Source organism: Dama dama, chromosome 25 (assembly GCF_033118175.1).
Source record: "Dama dama isolate Ldn47 chromosome 25, ASM3311817v1, whole genome shotgun sequence".
Lineage (NCBI taxonomy): Eukaryota > Metazoa > Chordata > Mammalia > Artiodactyla > Cervidae > Dama > Dama dama.
Genome location: NC_083705.1, coordinates 28,774,821 through 28,790,551, shown reverse-complemented (window position 1 = coordinate 28,790,551; position 15,731 = coordinate 28,774,821). Strand labels below are relative to the sequence as shown.

Here is a 15,731-nt window from a genome sequence, read left to right as displayed (position 1 = left end):
AGGGGACTGTAAGATAGGAGAGTAGGAAAACAGAACTGAAGACATAATATCTGATTCATACAAATGATTCTACAATAATTCTGTTTTGACAAAATATGTATATAGCATCTTTTTTATAAATTCAAAGAATGGTTATATCTATTACCTAAAATTAAAAATCCTCTCTGGAGAAAAAGCCAAGCAGTATCCCTTCATTTTATTTATCTTCCAAAAAACTAAAGTGATAAATGGTGAAGCAACTTTCCATAAGTTCAAAAGACGAAATCTAGATGGATATCCAGTTGTCCTGAGTTCTAGAGTAGACTGCATAATTTTACATAAATATTATCTTTGTTACATTACTTGCAGATTGTGTGCATGTGTGTGTGTGTGTGTTTCTGTTTGTATTATTAGGTGGGAGGGCAGCTAAAGGTAAGATACTGGTAGGCCTAAAGACTGAATTGACATTTAAAGCTTCACAACTAGATACCTCCTGCACTCTGGGGTCATTGCCTAGAACACTGCTGTCCGCCTTTGATTATGTCCTTCATGTCCTGGGAGGCCTTGCTCATGTCCTCCTTTCCCTGGCAGTTCTGAGCTGGATGTCTCTTTCCTTGTCCCCACTGCCTGTATGTAGCAGTGTCTTCTCTTAGCTCCTATTGTCTTGATCTGAAGAGATCTGCAGATAAGCCTTTTCACTAGGCTTTAGGTGCTGCAAGGGAGTGTGTTCACTATTGCACCCACATTGCTTAGCATAATGCCTGGCACAATGTCAATGTCCAGTCAATACTGACCGACTTATTCTTCAAACGTCCAATTGGTATTTCAGTAACTAAATCTTCTTTTAAACCACTCTACACAAAGTTTATCCTCTGTGCTTGAAAAACTTCCAGTACAGCTTGAAAGGCAAAAATTTCCATTACTTTGTCATCTTGTCTGTCTAACTCAGCGTTTCCCATATTGGTATTCCAAAGAGTTGTCCTCTGAGAGGTGCTGTTAAGTAAGTGTTCTGTGAGGAAAACTTGTCGTTCAGCCTAGCGAGACAGCTCGAATCCTGGCGTTAGCACACAGGTGCTGGAGGTAGACTGCCGCCCGCACAGAGGGAGCGATTACCTCACCACTCGGCCTCCATACCCTCCTCTGTGAGAGAGGACAAATAGAGTCCTCTCCCGTCAAGTTGTTTTCAGGATTTACTGAGTAGCATATGAAGGTTTAGAATACATAGTAAGTGCTCAGAGAATGTTGGCTACTATAATTAAAGAGAGTTAAGCAGTTTTTCTCTCATATTTGGTTGGTTTTGTTTGCTGACTGTAAGACTGCTCACAGCCTTCAGGATGCTGAGGTGCCTGTGAGTCTCCAGGTGAGCAGTCTTTCCCAAATTTACTTGGTGAAACACCTCCTAGAAGATTCCAGAAGCAGTGCACTTGGGAAAATACTTTAGGAAATCCTGTCTTATCAGTTTAAAAGAATATTAGCATATTCTGAACTGAAATTGGGAGACTGGTTTGACAAGTATTGATGTAACCTGGTGCACTGGGAGTTAGTATTGGGAGCAAGGACTGTGCTAGTATACAAGCAGATTAATCAACAAGACCTGTGCATTACCATATTTTAAAATATTTCTTTGTAAAAATTTTAAAATCAAAAAAATGGGTCAAAGAACTAAACAGACATTTCTCCAAAGAAGACATACAGATGGCTAACAAACACATGAAAAGATGCTCAACATCACTCATTATCGGAGAAATGCAAATCAAAACCACAACGAGGTACCATTACACGCCAGTCAGGATGGCTGCTATCCAAAAGTCTACAAGCAATAAATGCTGGAGAGGGTGTGGAGAAAAGGGAACCCTCTTACACTATTGGTGGGAATGCAAACTAGTACAGCCACTATGGAGAACAGTGTGGAGATTCCTTAAAAAACTGGAAATAGAACTGCCATATGACCCAACAATCCCACTCCTGGGCATATACACTGAGGAAACTAGACTGAAAGAGACACGTGTACCCCAATGTTCATCACAGCACTGTTTATAACAACCAGGACATGGAAGCAACCTAGATGCCCATCAGCAAACAAATGGATAAGGAAGCTGTGGTACATATACACCATGGAATATTACTCAGCCATTAAAAAGAATTCATTTGAATCAGTTCTAATGAGATGGATGAAACTGGAGCCCATTATACAGAGTGAAGTAAGCCAGAAAGATAAACACCAATACAGTAGACTAACGCATATATATGGAATTTAAAAAGATGGTAACGAAACCCTATATGCTAAACAGAAAAAGAGACATGGATGTACAGAACAGACTTTGGGAATCTGTGGGAGAAGGCGAGGGTGGGATGTTCTGAGAGAACAGCATCGAAACAAGTATACTATCAAGGGTGAAACAGATCACCAGCCCAGGTTGGATGCATGAGACAAGTGCTCAGGGCTGGTGCACTGGGAAGACCCAGAGGGATGGGATGGGGAGGGAGGTGGGAGGGGTGATCAGGATGGGGAACACATGTAAATCCATGGCTGATTCATGTCAATGTATGGCAAAAACCACTACAATATTATAAAGTAATTAGCCTCCAACTAATAAAAATAAATGAAAAAATAATAATAAAGGGTTACCAGCCAAAAATAAATAAGTAAAAAGCAATCAGAATGCTGATTCTCAAGTGAGGACTGCCTGAAGATTACATACAGTATAAAACTTTTAAAAAGTTATAAATAGTAAAAGGTAAAATGCACAATTTTTTAGGTATTTTAGTGGGTTGAATAGTGATTCCCACTGTGCCCCATCCCCGCCCCTGCCCTCCACCACAAAAACCATCTAAATCCTAATTCCTGGAGGCTGTGAACAGGACCTTATTTAGAAGTAGGATCTTTGCAGGTGTACATATAATGAAAGGTCTGAGAAAAGATCATCCTGGATTATCTGGGTGGTCCTGCATCTAAGGACAGTGACCTTATAAAAGGTACACAGTGGGAAAGACAAGCGGGGAAGCGATGAGACAGCAGAACAGAGATGGCGGTGCTGTGTCTACAAAGCACCAGGGAGCACCCAAAGCCGGGAGAGAGGCCTGGATGGATTCTCCCCTGGAGCGTCTGGAAGAACCGCCCTGCCCACCCCTTGAATTTGGACTTCTGGCCTCCACAATGGGACAGAATACATTTCTGATGCTTAAAAAAGAAAAATAAATAAAAATAAAATGAAGGCTGCGAATATTGTCCAAATAAAAAACCACCTAGGCTTCACGCATCAGTTTCTGATACAGTTGGAGTGTTACTCCGGGAGTTGGTGATGGACAGGGAGGCCTGGCATGCTGTGATTCATGGGGTCACAAAGAGTTGGACACGACTGAGCGACTGAACTGAACTGAACTGAACTGAAAGATGAAGGGCTGGACTTCCTTATTCAAAAACTCATACAATTTATCTCAGTTCTTATGTATATGATAAGAACTTCCTCTTGAGCCAGGAAACTTTGCAAGTATGAAATCATCTGAAAGGAGCGGTAAAGAAGGAAGTAACTAACCTACGTGAAGAGTGAAAAGAGGAACAAGTTCTAAACCAAAGCGGGTTTGAAACAGAACCAGAAGAACAAAAGAAAGCTTGGCATACAAATCTCAAGGTAAGTGAGAACCTGCTTCAAGGTATTTGGGTAATGAAAACTATAAAGTAATAGTTCATTTGAAATAATCATGGCGTTTTATCTTATCAGACAGAGTGTGTGTAGCATTAGGTGGCCAGATGTTGAAAACCCAGTTTACAACCTGTGAGGTTAGTGCTTCCTCACTGGTGGAGAGCCTCACAAGTACAAGGGTATGCTTAGTTGTTGCCTTCTTTTCAAATAGAAGGGCAGTATCTGACTAAAATTTCAGAAGTTTGTCAACAATTTGTGATTTTAAGACAAATGAATAATGATTGGGTATACCTGTTGGAATTGTTTTCCAAAACTGAAAGCCCTCTTTCAAATTGGGCAAAGTGAAACTTAAAAGTTACCTTTGAAGGACTCTTATTTATCATATGGCTCCCATTCTAGTAGATCTTTGTTTCCGTCTTACAGGGCTTTTCCTATTATTTTGAAAAAAGGGAACAGATACATTTATTTTCCTGTAAGATGTCTCCTTGTCTTTATCTCAGTAAACACTTCTTTGATAAACAGTTTTAATTTTGGGAACGTACTTAAATGTCTACTCTCCACAGAATGACATAGATGGTTAAAAGTAAATTCTCCTCTTGGAAATCCAGAGACTGATATATTACCTTATCCTCAGAGGGCTTTAGGTAAGCCTTCTTGCTTCTGTTGCAATCATGGCACTTTTTTAAAAGCTGATTAGTTTCAATCAATATTTGAAATTTAGTTCAAATATGCTGGCAAACATTTACTTAAATGAGTTATTATTTATACCATAAAATGTATTACATATGGTCAGTTCTCAGCTGTTGCAGAAAGGAAGTGGGCTTCTAATGACTGAAGTCCCTTGCCAAACCTTGAACACGAAGCAGTGTGTCTGGCCTTGGAAAGGAGGGAACCTACAAAAGTTCCAAAGAGATTAAAAGATGTTGCAGTCCAGGATGTCTGTCCCTATAGTTTTATCAAAGAAATTTTATAAATCAGCTGCATCTCATATTTAATTTAGTAGTTTATGTGAAATGCCAGATTGAAAATTTGCACATTTGATGTATTCTAACCTTGAACAAGTTTAGAAATGTTCACTGTTGTACGTGAGTACTCACTGAGAGCAGGGTACAATTTCAGGGTTTCTTTCTTTCTTATCTGTCACTACTGTTTTTATCCTAATGCAGGTTGCTGTATTCATTTGCAAGTATTTAACAAACCAGCTATTCTGTGTCTAGTACTGCTGCTGCTAATATAAAGATAAATAAGATACGATTCCAAACCACAAGAACCTCAGAGCTAATCATCTATAAAAATTTAGTGATGGATGTGCTTGACAGACATTTATAGAAGCCTGGGTAGGGATAATATTTAGGGGAAAATTTTACTTGAATCCAGATTTAATCACTTCTTAGTCATTAAAGAAGTTACTTAACTTAATCATCTTATTTCTCATGTATAAAATAAGGATAACAGTAGTATCTACTTCCCATGACAGTTGTGAATGGTAGGGTTAAATGAGATAATCCATGTAACAGTGTTTAAAAGCTGACCCCAAGTAACTAAATACTACTGATGGACTTTCAGTAGATGATGATCATCATCTCATAAGCACTGTGAAATTGAATGACTATAGTTATCAATGCTATAGTATCTATTTGAAAGTTGCTAAAAGAGTAGATCATTAAGGTTCTCATCATAAGAAAAAAAAATGTTTAACTGAGCTGATGGATGTTAACTAAATTTAGTGTGGTACATAGTTCACAGTACATGCAAATATCATATCATCATGTTGTATACCTTAAACTGATACTGTGTGGTATATCAATTATATATCTCAATAAAACTGGAAGAAAACAACAATGATGAAAACAATGTTGGATGTAAGTATATCTGTGTCTAGTCTAAAAACGTACAGCAGTAATGTTTTGTTGATAAAATCATAGTAGAACATTCAGAGAGGTTGAATACTTCCAGTTTCTCTCCCTTCTGCCATTTTAAAGCATCAACAGGTAAAACTATAAAATTATCTTAATTAAAGGAAAGTTATTTGCTGGAAGTTGTGATTAGACTAGTGATAGGAACACTCTCAAATTCTGTTTTAAATATTTTGTTTTTACATCAAAGGACTCTCTTCTTCTTTAAGAACACACTGTACCCTTTATAAGACATGTCTTGCATTTTAAACTATCAGCTTAAACAGATGCTTAGATTTGGAGTCCTATGTTTATTTAATCATTTATTCAATAAATATTGACTGAGTGTCTTTTCTGTGCTAGGTGTTATACATATTCTCTAGGAATATACAGAGGGAAAGACCTGATCCCTCTCCACCATATAACCAGATAGGAAGACACAATTTCGTGTAATTTAAGTTGTCATGCTATAATAGAGAAAGTGAAAGTGAAAGTTGCTCAGTCGCATCCGACTCTTTGCGACCCCATGGACTGTATAGTCCATGGAATTCTCCAGACCAGAATACTGGAGTGAGTAACCTTTCCCTTCTCCAGGGGATCTTCCCAACCCAGGGATTGAACCCAGGTCTTCCACATTGCAGGCAGATTCTTTACCAGCTGAGCCACAAGGGAAGCCCCATTAATAGAGAGCTGACTCTTTAATACGGGGACACAAAGGTGTGATTCAGAAGCAGACATGGTCCCCGACCACTAGAAAGAGGGGCGAGGCTTCACAGAGGAGGTGATAGGGGATAGAAATGATTGTCCATCTGTACTCTCGTCCCTTTCCTCCCGTTGTGTTTGAAGCATTATCTTTCTCTTGAAGACGATTAGCCTTGTTGTCAAAAACCACGTTGAAATCTAAGTGATAAAACCACTCAGACTTCAGCAGACATGTTATTTTAACTCTCCCACCCCCTCACACCAGTGAGGACTGTATTCTATGTTAAAGTAAAAGCTCACTGAATCCAACAGCTAGTACTGCCTTCTATATTAAAGCAAAAACCCAGTGCTGCAACTAGTACTATATTCTATCTTGAAGGAAGAGTTCACTAAATGCTAATGCTTAATGTAGTGGTAGAAATTGGCAGATTTTTTTTATTATGCTATGTATTAAATATGCAATTAAAATGTTTTAAATTTATAGCAGGCACCTGGATGGCAGATCATTCAACCTTCCCTTTCTTGAGTTTTCTACTCTGTTATTATTTTCCACTCACTTGTGCTTCATTTTGTGATTCATTGATAGCAAAGGAAGCGGAGTTGGATAAAATCCCTTCTGACACAGTGCAATTATACAATAACAACTGTGTAATCATCAGATACAACGAGAGCCAGCTTCCAAAATCAAGGTTACTCAGTCTCTCCTCTGACACCAAGAATTTGCCATATAATGTCCTTTCATATCTGAAACAGAAATGCCAAAACGAGCTTCCGAAATTACTTTCAAACCGTACTTTACGAGAAAGTACAGTGGCTTGTACCTGTGAATTCATTAAAGGCTTCACCGTAGTAACAGACAACATTGTGCAGAGATGCTGGAAATCTGTGGAAATACTTCAGTGGCCGTGTCTATAGGAATTTCCCTTCTTTTACTGTTGGTGATCTGTGGAATCGGGTGTGTTTGGCATTGGAAACACCAGAATACTGTGCAATTTACCTTACCAAAGTTTTTGCAAAGGAGGAGAAGCAGGAGAAAAGACTATACTAAAACATCCTCCTTGGGTCCCCAGTTTATCAGCCCAAAGCATAAAATCTCAGTTCAAACTCAAGACCGCCACTCTGCTGGGAAGGACACTAACATCCATAACAACTATGAAAATGTGAAAGTGCGTCCTCCCAAAGCTAAAGGAGAAACGGACAAGGAACTGTATGAAAATACTTGGCAGACCAATCCCGAGGAGCATATCTACGGAAACGAGATATCACCGTGTGACTATTATAACTTTGAGAAGCCGCCTGGTACTTCTGAAGCCCCTCCAGAGGAAGACATATATATTCTTCCAGATTCATATTAATTTTGCAAAATGTGTGTTTAGTTATTGGAGGGGAAATATTCGCTGAGACTTTATTGTACTGATACCATCAAGTTCTTCTGTTGAAACTTGATGATCTCCTTTATTGCCACCCTTCTGAATCCTGTGTATATCACTGTGGATTAATTCTAGATATCCTCGCCACCCTTCTTGGCCTGGATTAATTCTGAATTATGTTTCGTTGATTCTTCCTTCTGAGCATTACTTGCTATCTTTTTCTTCTTTTTCTATCTGGACCACTTATCTGGCTCAGGATTGCCACTGTCTGCTCACTAGTCTTTCTGGCTTGAGTTCCTATGTACCCAGCGATGCCGCATAACTGCAGAATCCTTGAGACGCCGCCAGATTCATCTTCAGAAAACATTCACAGTGGCCACATCACTCCTGTGCATAAAACCTCTTACTGTCTCCTCTTTGCAAAAGACATACTACTCAAAATTCTAGCTCCAGAATTGTACACAGTTCAAATTTACTTTTCCAGTGACTTCTATTAATCTCTCACTTCTCTGTGTTCATCAGAAGCCTCTCAAAACCTGCCAAACCCACCTCTCCTCCTCAGCTTTCCTTGTCTGCCCCCTCTTAAGCCTGCCTTGGACCATAACTTCTTCCATCCGAGTCTTTGAATCATTCCAAACCCACGTATACCGTCTTTCTTTTCCTGGTGTCCTCTAGATTTTGCTGCCTGTTCAGTTCTTTGGGCATTTAAACATATGAGTGTTTGCAATGGCATTTTATTATTTAGTGTCATATGAGAATGTCCTAACCATACTAAATAGTAAGGAACTGCCTCATATTCATATTTTAGCCCCAATGTCTATAGACTGCCATATGAGGCATTCAATATTGTTCAGTTGGCAAGAATTGAACTGTACTCTTTGCTAAGTACTTTTGAAAACAATCTAATAAATCCATCCATCCAAGGAATATTTATTGAGTACCTTCTATTTACTTCTTACTGTGCTGTACACAGGGACGGGTTAGAACAGTGAAAAGAAAGACATGGGTCCTGAGCACACACTGCCTAGCTTGAAAGAAAAGACAATCTACAACTACTATGCTCTTTATTAAGCTATGATACTTCTTAAACCCACCGTTGGATATGCTGCTCTAAATTGCTCAGGCTGGAACTCTGCAAACTACCTTTTTTCTTTGCCAGGTGTATCCACATTAGGATCTCTCAACAGGGGAAGGCTGGTAGGCAATAAACAGGAAGCAAAGGGGGCCTGCCCCTTCTCGTTCTCCCTGTTGTCCTGAGAGGTACTATTTTCGTTTAATTTACTCCAGCATCACTGGTGGTTCGCAGTTTCCAGTTTCTTCCAGCACTCCTTAGAAGCAACTTCTTTGCACCTTGTCAGAGAGGCCAGCACCAGCCAAGTAGCACCCTTTCCTTAGTATCTGAGAACCAGCTCCTCCAGCCCTCCTCCAAGCTCCCGAGGGACCAGCAGGAAACAAACGGCACCTACAGCTCCGGGTCCCAGTCCTCCTTCAAGTTTCTGATAATCCCCAGTCTTAGGTATGGTGGCTATTTGCTGCATTTACTATCTCTCTGGTACCTCAATGGCCTCTTTCTGTCTTTTCAGCCTATCAATACTTTTTTTATTTTAATTAATGCTATATATCCAGTTCTCCATTTTAAAACAAACTGGTATGGTTTCTGGTTCCCAAAGTGGACCCTGAGTGATACAACTAAAAATGATACAGTTGGTGTTTTGAAGGAAAAAAGCTTTCTGTGTTTGAGAACAATGGCATTCAGTAGGGAAAAGGATTCGGATTTTAATCAGATTACCTAAGGAGGCCTGTCTAAAGGGACACTTAGGCTGAGACCTGAGGGCAAAAGGGCTGTAGATGTGGTGTGACAGGGAGTCTCTCTGTCCTGCTAGGATCCTGGGCAGCAGGCTGGAATGAGCAAGGGTGTTGATCCAGAACAGCTCGATGGTATTACGGAAGGGGACGAGTCTTACCATCAAAGTGACCAGCCACAGATGGGTACCAGAGAAGCTGTTTTTAAGAGTTTGGTCTGAACAGTAAACAGTAGGTAATAAAGCAAGGTTTTTCAGCCAGCTAAGCAAGGGCCTGTTTTCTGTGGAGATCAATAGTGGGTTGAAGTATATCACTGCTCTATTATTACCGTTATGATGAAGTGTAAGTCAGGCCCAAGTGAAGTGTTGCAAGTTGCAGGCTGAGCGCAAGGTCAGGGAGCCAGGTGCCGTGGTTGGCAGATGCTGGCCGTGAGGTCCTACAGAGATGGCCTACCAGTCCCAGGGAGTGAACTTGCCGCATTTCGTAATAAAGCCGCAGTCATTATGTTTGATGCTGCTGTGTATTCTGCCCCCAAGCAAAGTCACCCTCAGTTTATTTGATGCTATTGTGCATTCTTCCCCCACCCCCAACATCCTTCCTCCTTCCCTCTTGTGGTACTTGTGGTTACTTTTGCTAATAATATAACTCAGGTGCAAAACTGCTGCTTGTCAATTTGACTTAGACTAACTTTGTTTTCTGTCTCTTGAGGACGATTTTCACTTTTTAGATTTTAAGAAGGCAGAGACAGATTGTTAGAAAGAATGCAGATCAGAGAAAGAAATTTGAAAGGGGAGGTGGGGAAGAAGGAAGAGGAGGAGAAGTGAGTCAGGAGGGGATGAGAGAAGGAGAGAGAGAAGCAGGAATAGGAAACAGGAGAGGGGACGGAGAATGGGGAATATGGTAAAAAGACAAGTTGAATGATGATTTCCTTGACTTCCTCTGTCATCCTCCCCCAAGCCCTCACCCCCACACCCCACACAAGAATTCCTAGTAAGGTAAGTAGATGTGAAAAAAAGGAAGCAGCAGTCTGCCTTTACTGCCTTTCTAACCTCGTTGAATGTAGGTAACAGTTGGCTACTAGGAAACAGCCTGGTGGGCTTCCCTGGCAGCTCAATGGTAAAGAATCTGCCAGCCAATGCAGGGGAGCCAGGTTTGATCCCTGGGTCAGGAAGATCACCTGGAGAGGAAAATGGTAGCCCACTCCAGTATTCTTGTTGTGGAAATCTCATGGACAGAGGAGCCTGACAGGCTACAGTCCATGGGGTCGACAGAGTCAGACGTGACTGAGTGAACAACAGACACACTGGTGATTGCACACACCCTTGGTGTGGAAGTGTGCTTATGTGGTCACTGGCCTTCTTGCCAGTCCTCCAAACATAGGGGAGGACTGAATTTAGGGACATTACTTTCTCAGCTCAGAATGCTCTACCTTAAGCTATTCACACTGTGAACTCCCCACTTCATTTAACTCTGATCAAAAGATGCCTACTCAGAGCTGACCCCCCTATCTGAAATGGCCCCCCTACCATGGATTTCAGACCCTTTAACTTTAGTTGCCTTATAGCACTTATCACTGCCTGTCAAGTGTTTATGTGTGTGCTTATAATCTGTTCTCTTTACCTAGAATGGAAGCTTCGTGAAGGCAGAAACATTTTCTGTCTTACTCTCTGCTTGGTCATTAGTACTTGCCTATAGGATGTACTCAATCATGCTTGCTAACCAAATCATTAGGATGTTTTCTTGAAGACTAACGTTTTTAGTGACATTGCTGCAATACTTTGGAAAATAACAAAATGGGGACACATGAATATTATTTTGGACATCACGAATAGTCAATGATATACTAAGCCAGATTTTAATATAAATTCAGTGCCATGAGACTTCTTTCCCATTTCAGTACAGGTGAGCTTGGTCCCTGTGATGGCAGCTATCTGGGCCAGGTGGTGCCACCCAGGTAGAAGGGGTAGAGCAGAGGGGCCCTTGAGCCAGTGGGGAGACTGGACTTTGGGCTCTGTGGAGGAAAGGGAAAAGAAGTGACAGATGACCCTCTTTCCACATTTTTGACTGCTGTTCTCAGCCACAGTAACCAGCTGGCGTTTTACAATTCGAGGAGTGGTAAGTCAGTCACCCCCTTTTAGGGCTTCCATTGTGTTATCCCTTGCAGCATGTTCCCTGTCTCCCCTTCCAAGTTCTTTTGCAAGTTCCTTTCTGCCCATGCGGGACAGTGGTTCCCCACAAGGCTTTCCTTTCCTCCCCATTCCTTCTCACACTCCTTCCCCAGATGACCTAGACATTTTTGCCTGAACTCTCCTGCCCCAATGTCCTTTGGAAGCATTTGATTCACATAGCTTACCATCTAATGCTTATTTCAGATATCTGAAATTTAACGTGGGTCAAGCTGATGGCGAGGGGTCAAGCTTTGGGTGTCAGAAATATAAATGGAATTAATGATGGGATAAGAGAAGGCTCAGAGATACAGGTACAGTATCCATTGCACAGGTTGCTTGCTAATAATTTCAAAAGTTGGCAGTTCAGAATGCCCAGTGTCAAAAACATCAGCCTCAAAATATCATGGTGTCAGTATACCATGTACTGAGCAGCTGCCTCTTGAATATCAGTGCCTGGCTCAAACAAACAAAGTTTGTCCCTGTGATTCCCCCATCACTAAACTCAGGTGGTGTCACGTTTAGAAAACAGTATGTCTTTCCTGTTCTTCCCCTGACTGCTGAGTGAGGAGCTCCGAAATGTAACACTGTGTTATAGTAGCAAAACAGGGTCCAGGGCTTGCAAGGCATCAGGCTAGTAGAATTGTCTGATGGCTATAGGTGTATGGCTCGGTGCTAAGGTGCTTCAGTTGTGTCCGATTCTTTGGGATCCCATGGACGGTAGCCCACCGGCTCCTCTGTCCATGGGATTCTTCAGGAAAGAACACTGGAGTGGATTGCCAAGCCCTCCTCCAGGGGATCTTCCCAACCCAGGGATCAAACCCACATCCCTTTTAAGTCTCCTACATTGGCAGGCAGGTTCTTTACCCCTAGTGCCACCTTGGGAAAGAGCTGCTTACTTAATTTACCTTAGCATTTTTGGTTATTACTTTTAAGTGTTTTTAGGATAACTGCATTGAGCTGGACCTAAAAAGCAGTGGTCAAGGGACTAAATCATGAAAAAAAAAAAAAAAAACACATAACACAGGCCAGGGATTTTAAAATTTGTCCGCTTTGAATGAATGGCTATCTACTGATATCCCTGTGAAGGATAGGAAAACTGCAAATATATCTTGAATAAGAGCACCTTCTGGTAGATTCTTGCAGTTGGATAGACAGGAAGTTGCAGAACACCAAAGTCATGACATTTCTAACAAAATACTTTCATGACCTTGTAGGATAAAGTGATTTCAGTCATGTAACAAGTATTTGTGAAGTGCCTGTGGTGTAGCAAACACTGAAAGAGCCCTGGAAATTCAGCAGTGGGGTTGGTGGATGGAGGTTAGAGAGATAGACCCTGCCTCTGCATTTGGTGAGCTCACACAGTTTTAAGGAGTTCTGATATTTCTACAGGTTATTAGAATGTATTGAGATATAGTATGATAGGGAAGCACATAGTGTAATGGAAGACTCAGCAGACTTGGGGGGTTAAGAAAGCTTTCCTATGGAAAGTGACTCCTAAACTGAGACCTGGAGGACAATTACGACATAACCAGGCAAGGAAGTTGAGGGAATGAGGCTCCAAAAACAGGAGATAGCATGTGTAAGGCCCCAGAGTACAGGAGGTGTTCAAGAAGTAAAAGAACATAAATACCCCTGAAGTGTAGTCTGTTAGAGGAGAAAGGCGGGAGCAAGGTGATACCTATAAGCAAAGGTCAGCTGATGCCAGGCTTTGTAAGACAAGCTGAGGAATTTGGACTTTATCCTAACAATACTGATATCAGAATAGGTCTTAGGTCATGATATCAGAATAGGATCTTAGAAGGCAGAAATGACATTGATTTTTTTCCCCAAAAACCATAGAGTATTACAAATATATAATCTCCTATCTGCAACAGAATATGGGAAGTGAGATTCTGAGGTTCAGGATATAGGACCTGATTCTAACAAGCATGTGTCCGTGTGCTTTTATAAAATAACCTGTGCTCGCCAGTGTTTTATTAAGGCTCCCAAAGCTTTTAATTTAAATTCAGCTCCTGTAGCTTTGCATTTTGAGATTCTCCCAACAGAGATGGGAATTAAGCAAATGAGAGAAGCCCAAACAAAAGGAAGCACAGAAGATGGTAAATTGCCAGATGCAATCGGGGCTGATGAAGGTGTGACTGCAGCTACTGACCTCTGCTGTTGCCATGGAAACAAGAGCTCTGTGGTCCTGGAGTGCTTTTCCCTTTTGAAGGACAGATTGGCTTTAGTGAAGAGTTAAGACTGAAAATTATGGAAGTTGAATCACCCACTGCCACATGTATCCTAATTTTTTGTTGATCACAGAGGCAACAGCTAGCAGGGTCTGAGGTGAGCTCCCCAGAAGCCCAGATGCTATCGAAGGCGTAAGGTTGAGGCTTGATGAAAAGCAGAGTTTAGCTGTTGCCTCAGGCCCTCTTCCCCAGCTCCACTCCATGCGAGACTAACCTATTAACAGTGATGTTGAGAATTTAGGAGGAAGAATATAATTAACTAGGCTTTATCTATTAACGTGATATTTAAAAACATCAGATTAGGAGATTGGAGACTCATCAAGTAAATACATAGAAATGTACATTTTATTTTCCTTTTTAGGTGTTTCTGACTAGACTAGACTGTAGTCCGGGTTATATTCCTAGTAATGGAGTGGCTTCTAAGCACCAAACACCATGATAAGGCTGTGTGTGAATTCTTTCTTAGTTCAAAACAATTCTATTGCATTAGTACTATTGTTATCTCCATTTTACCGATAAGATTGAGACTTCAAGAAGTTAAATCTGACCAGAGATCTTAGTCAATTAAAAAAAAAAAAATGGAAGCAGGATTTGAACCTAGTCATTCTGATGAGAGATTTGCTCAGGTTATTTTGTCACTGTATTATTAGTTAATGATATCTTCCATCTTAACATTGTGGAATTTCAGACCTAGAAAATAGTTTGGAGATTATCTAGAGTGACTTCCTCATCTTGCAGATGAAAACAATGAGTCCCAGAAAGTTTATTTGACTTCCCTAGAGTAACACTGACACTGACTCATGATTAGCCAGGATCAGAACTCAAGACTTTTCAACATATCTTGCTGCCTTTCTTACTGACTGAAACTAGAAAGGTTTCACTGGTTTCATTTCTTAATCCAAGTCTTCTTCATAGCATCCTTTTGAGTCTCATTTCCTGAGGCCTTTCTTTTCTCTATTCTGTTTTAGCTGGGCCTTCTCTGCATCTAGAAATGATGTTGATTTTTCTAAATGTTAAGCAAAGATAGTGCTAAGAGAGCAGAGTATACAGGTTTCTTAATGCATGTGGCTCTTGTGTGGCCAGAGCTAAGTAATGAAGGCCATCAATCAGGAGAGGAGTGGTGTACGACATGTCCTCTTCTGGTCATTATTTCTTAAAATGTACTCTTCTGTCATCTTGTCTCATCTGGCAGAATTTGTCTAGACTATATACAGTTTTAACTCAATTATCTGATAAGAGAGACACATGACCAACAGAAGAGGTGCATTCAGGGTGAGTGGAAGAGGGAGGAAGTGGGGAGACATCTGTGACAACTGCATTGCTAGAAGAGGGTGAAAGAGCACGTCTGAAGGAACAGCTAATGACAAAGTAAATGTCCTATCTGGGCTGGCGGCAAGGGCCTAGGAGCTATTTTCGGTCTGTTTGTTCCAGAAGATCAAGGAGAATATTGTGAAATTCCTGAGCAAGGAAAAACTTGATGTTACATTTAAGGGAAAATCTCCTCCACTTAAAAGCAAAAGATAGGAAAGCAAGAACAAAGCCATAATTACTTTTGAGTTTGTGAGATCAGCGAATTAAATCTTAAAGCAAAAGTTTGGAAGAGGACTAGAAAAGCACACGGGAGGTGGGACGTTTACAAAAAGGAGGAATGAAAAGGTGCACAAAAAAGGGATCCTTGAGAGATGTATGTAATATCCTTGATGGTAATCAAAAGAGAAAGTTCTGTCTAACGTTGAAAACTAGACATCTACAAGGGCTAGACGGGGACATATAGTCAGGAATTAGGCCACTTAAAGGCAGTGTCAGCCAAGACTCATACATGGAGCAAGTGAAAGGGCTGCCTGCGTGTCTTAATTTTTCAGATCCTCTGCAGAACAAACAATAATCAAATAAATGTGTCCCTTAACTCTAAGTCAAGATGTAGTTCTTTGCTTCTATT

The 15,731-nt window shown here is 40.8% G+C and overlaps 1 protein-coding gene across 1 annotated transcript; it reads left to right on the top strand.

Annotated features, from left to right (window-relative positions):
- Nucleotides 1-3,496: 3,496 nt before the first annotated feature.
- GAPT (GRB2 binding adaptor protein, transmembrane) lies at nucleotides 3,497-8,519 on the top strand. Its single transcript, XM_061129757.1, has 2 exons — nucleotides 3,497-3,611; nucleotides 6,807-8,519. The coding sequence occupies exon 2, from the start codon at nucleotides 7,093-7,095 to the stop codon at nucleotides 7,573-7,575; it is 483 nt and encodes a 160-aa protein (XP_060985740.1). The 5' UTR covers nucleotides 3,497-3,611; nucleotides 6,807-7,092; the 3' UTR covers nucleotides 7,576-8,519.
- Nucleotides 8,520-15,731: the final 7,212 nt, after the last annotated feature.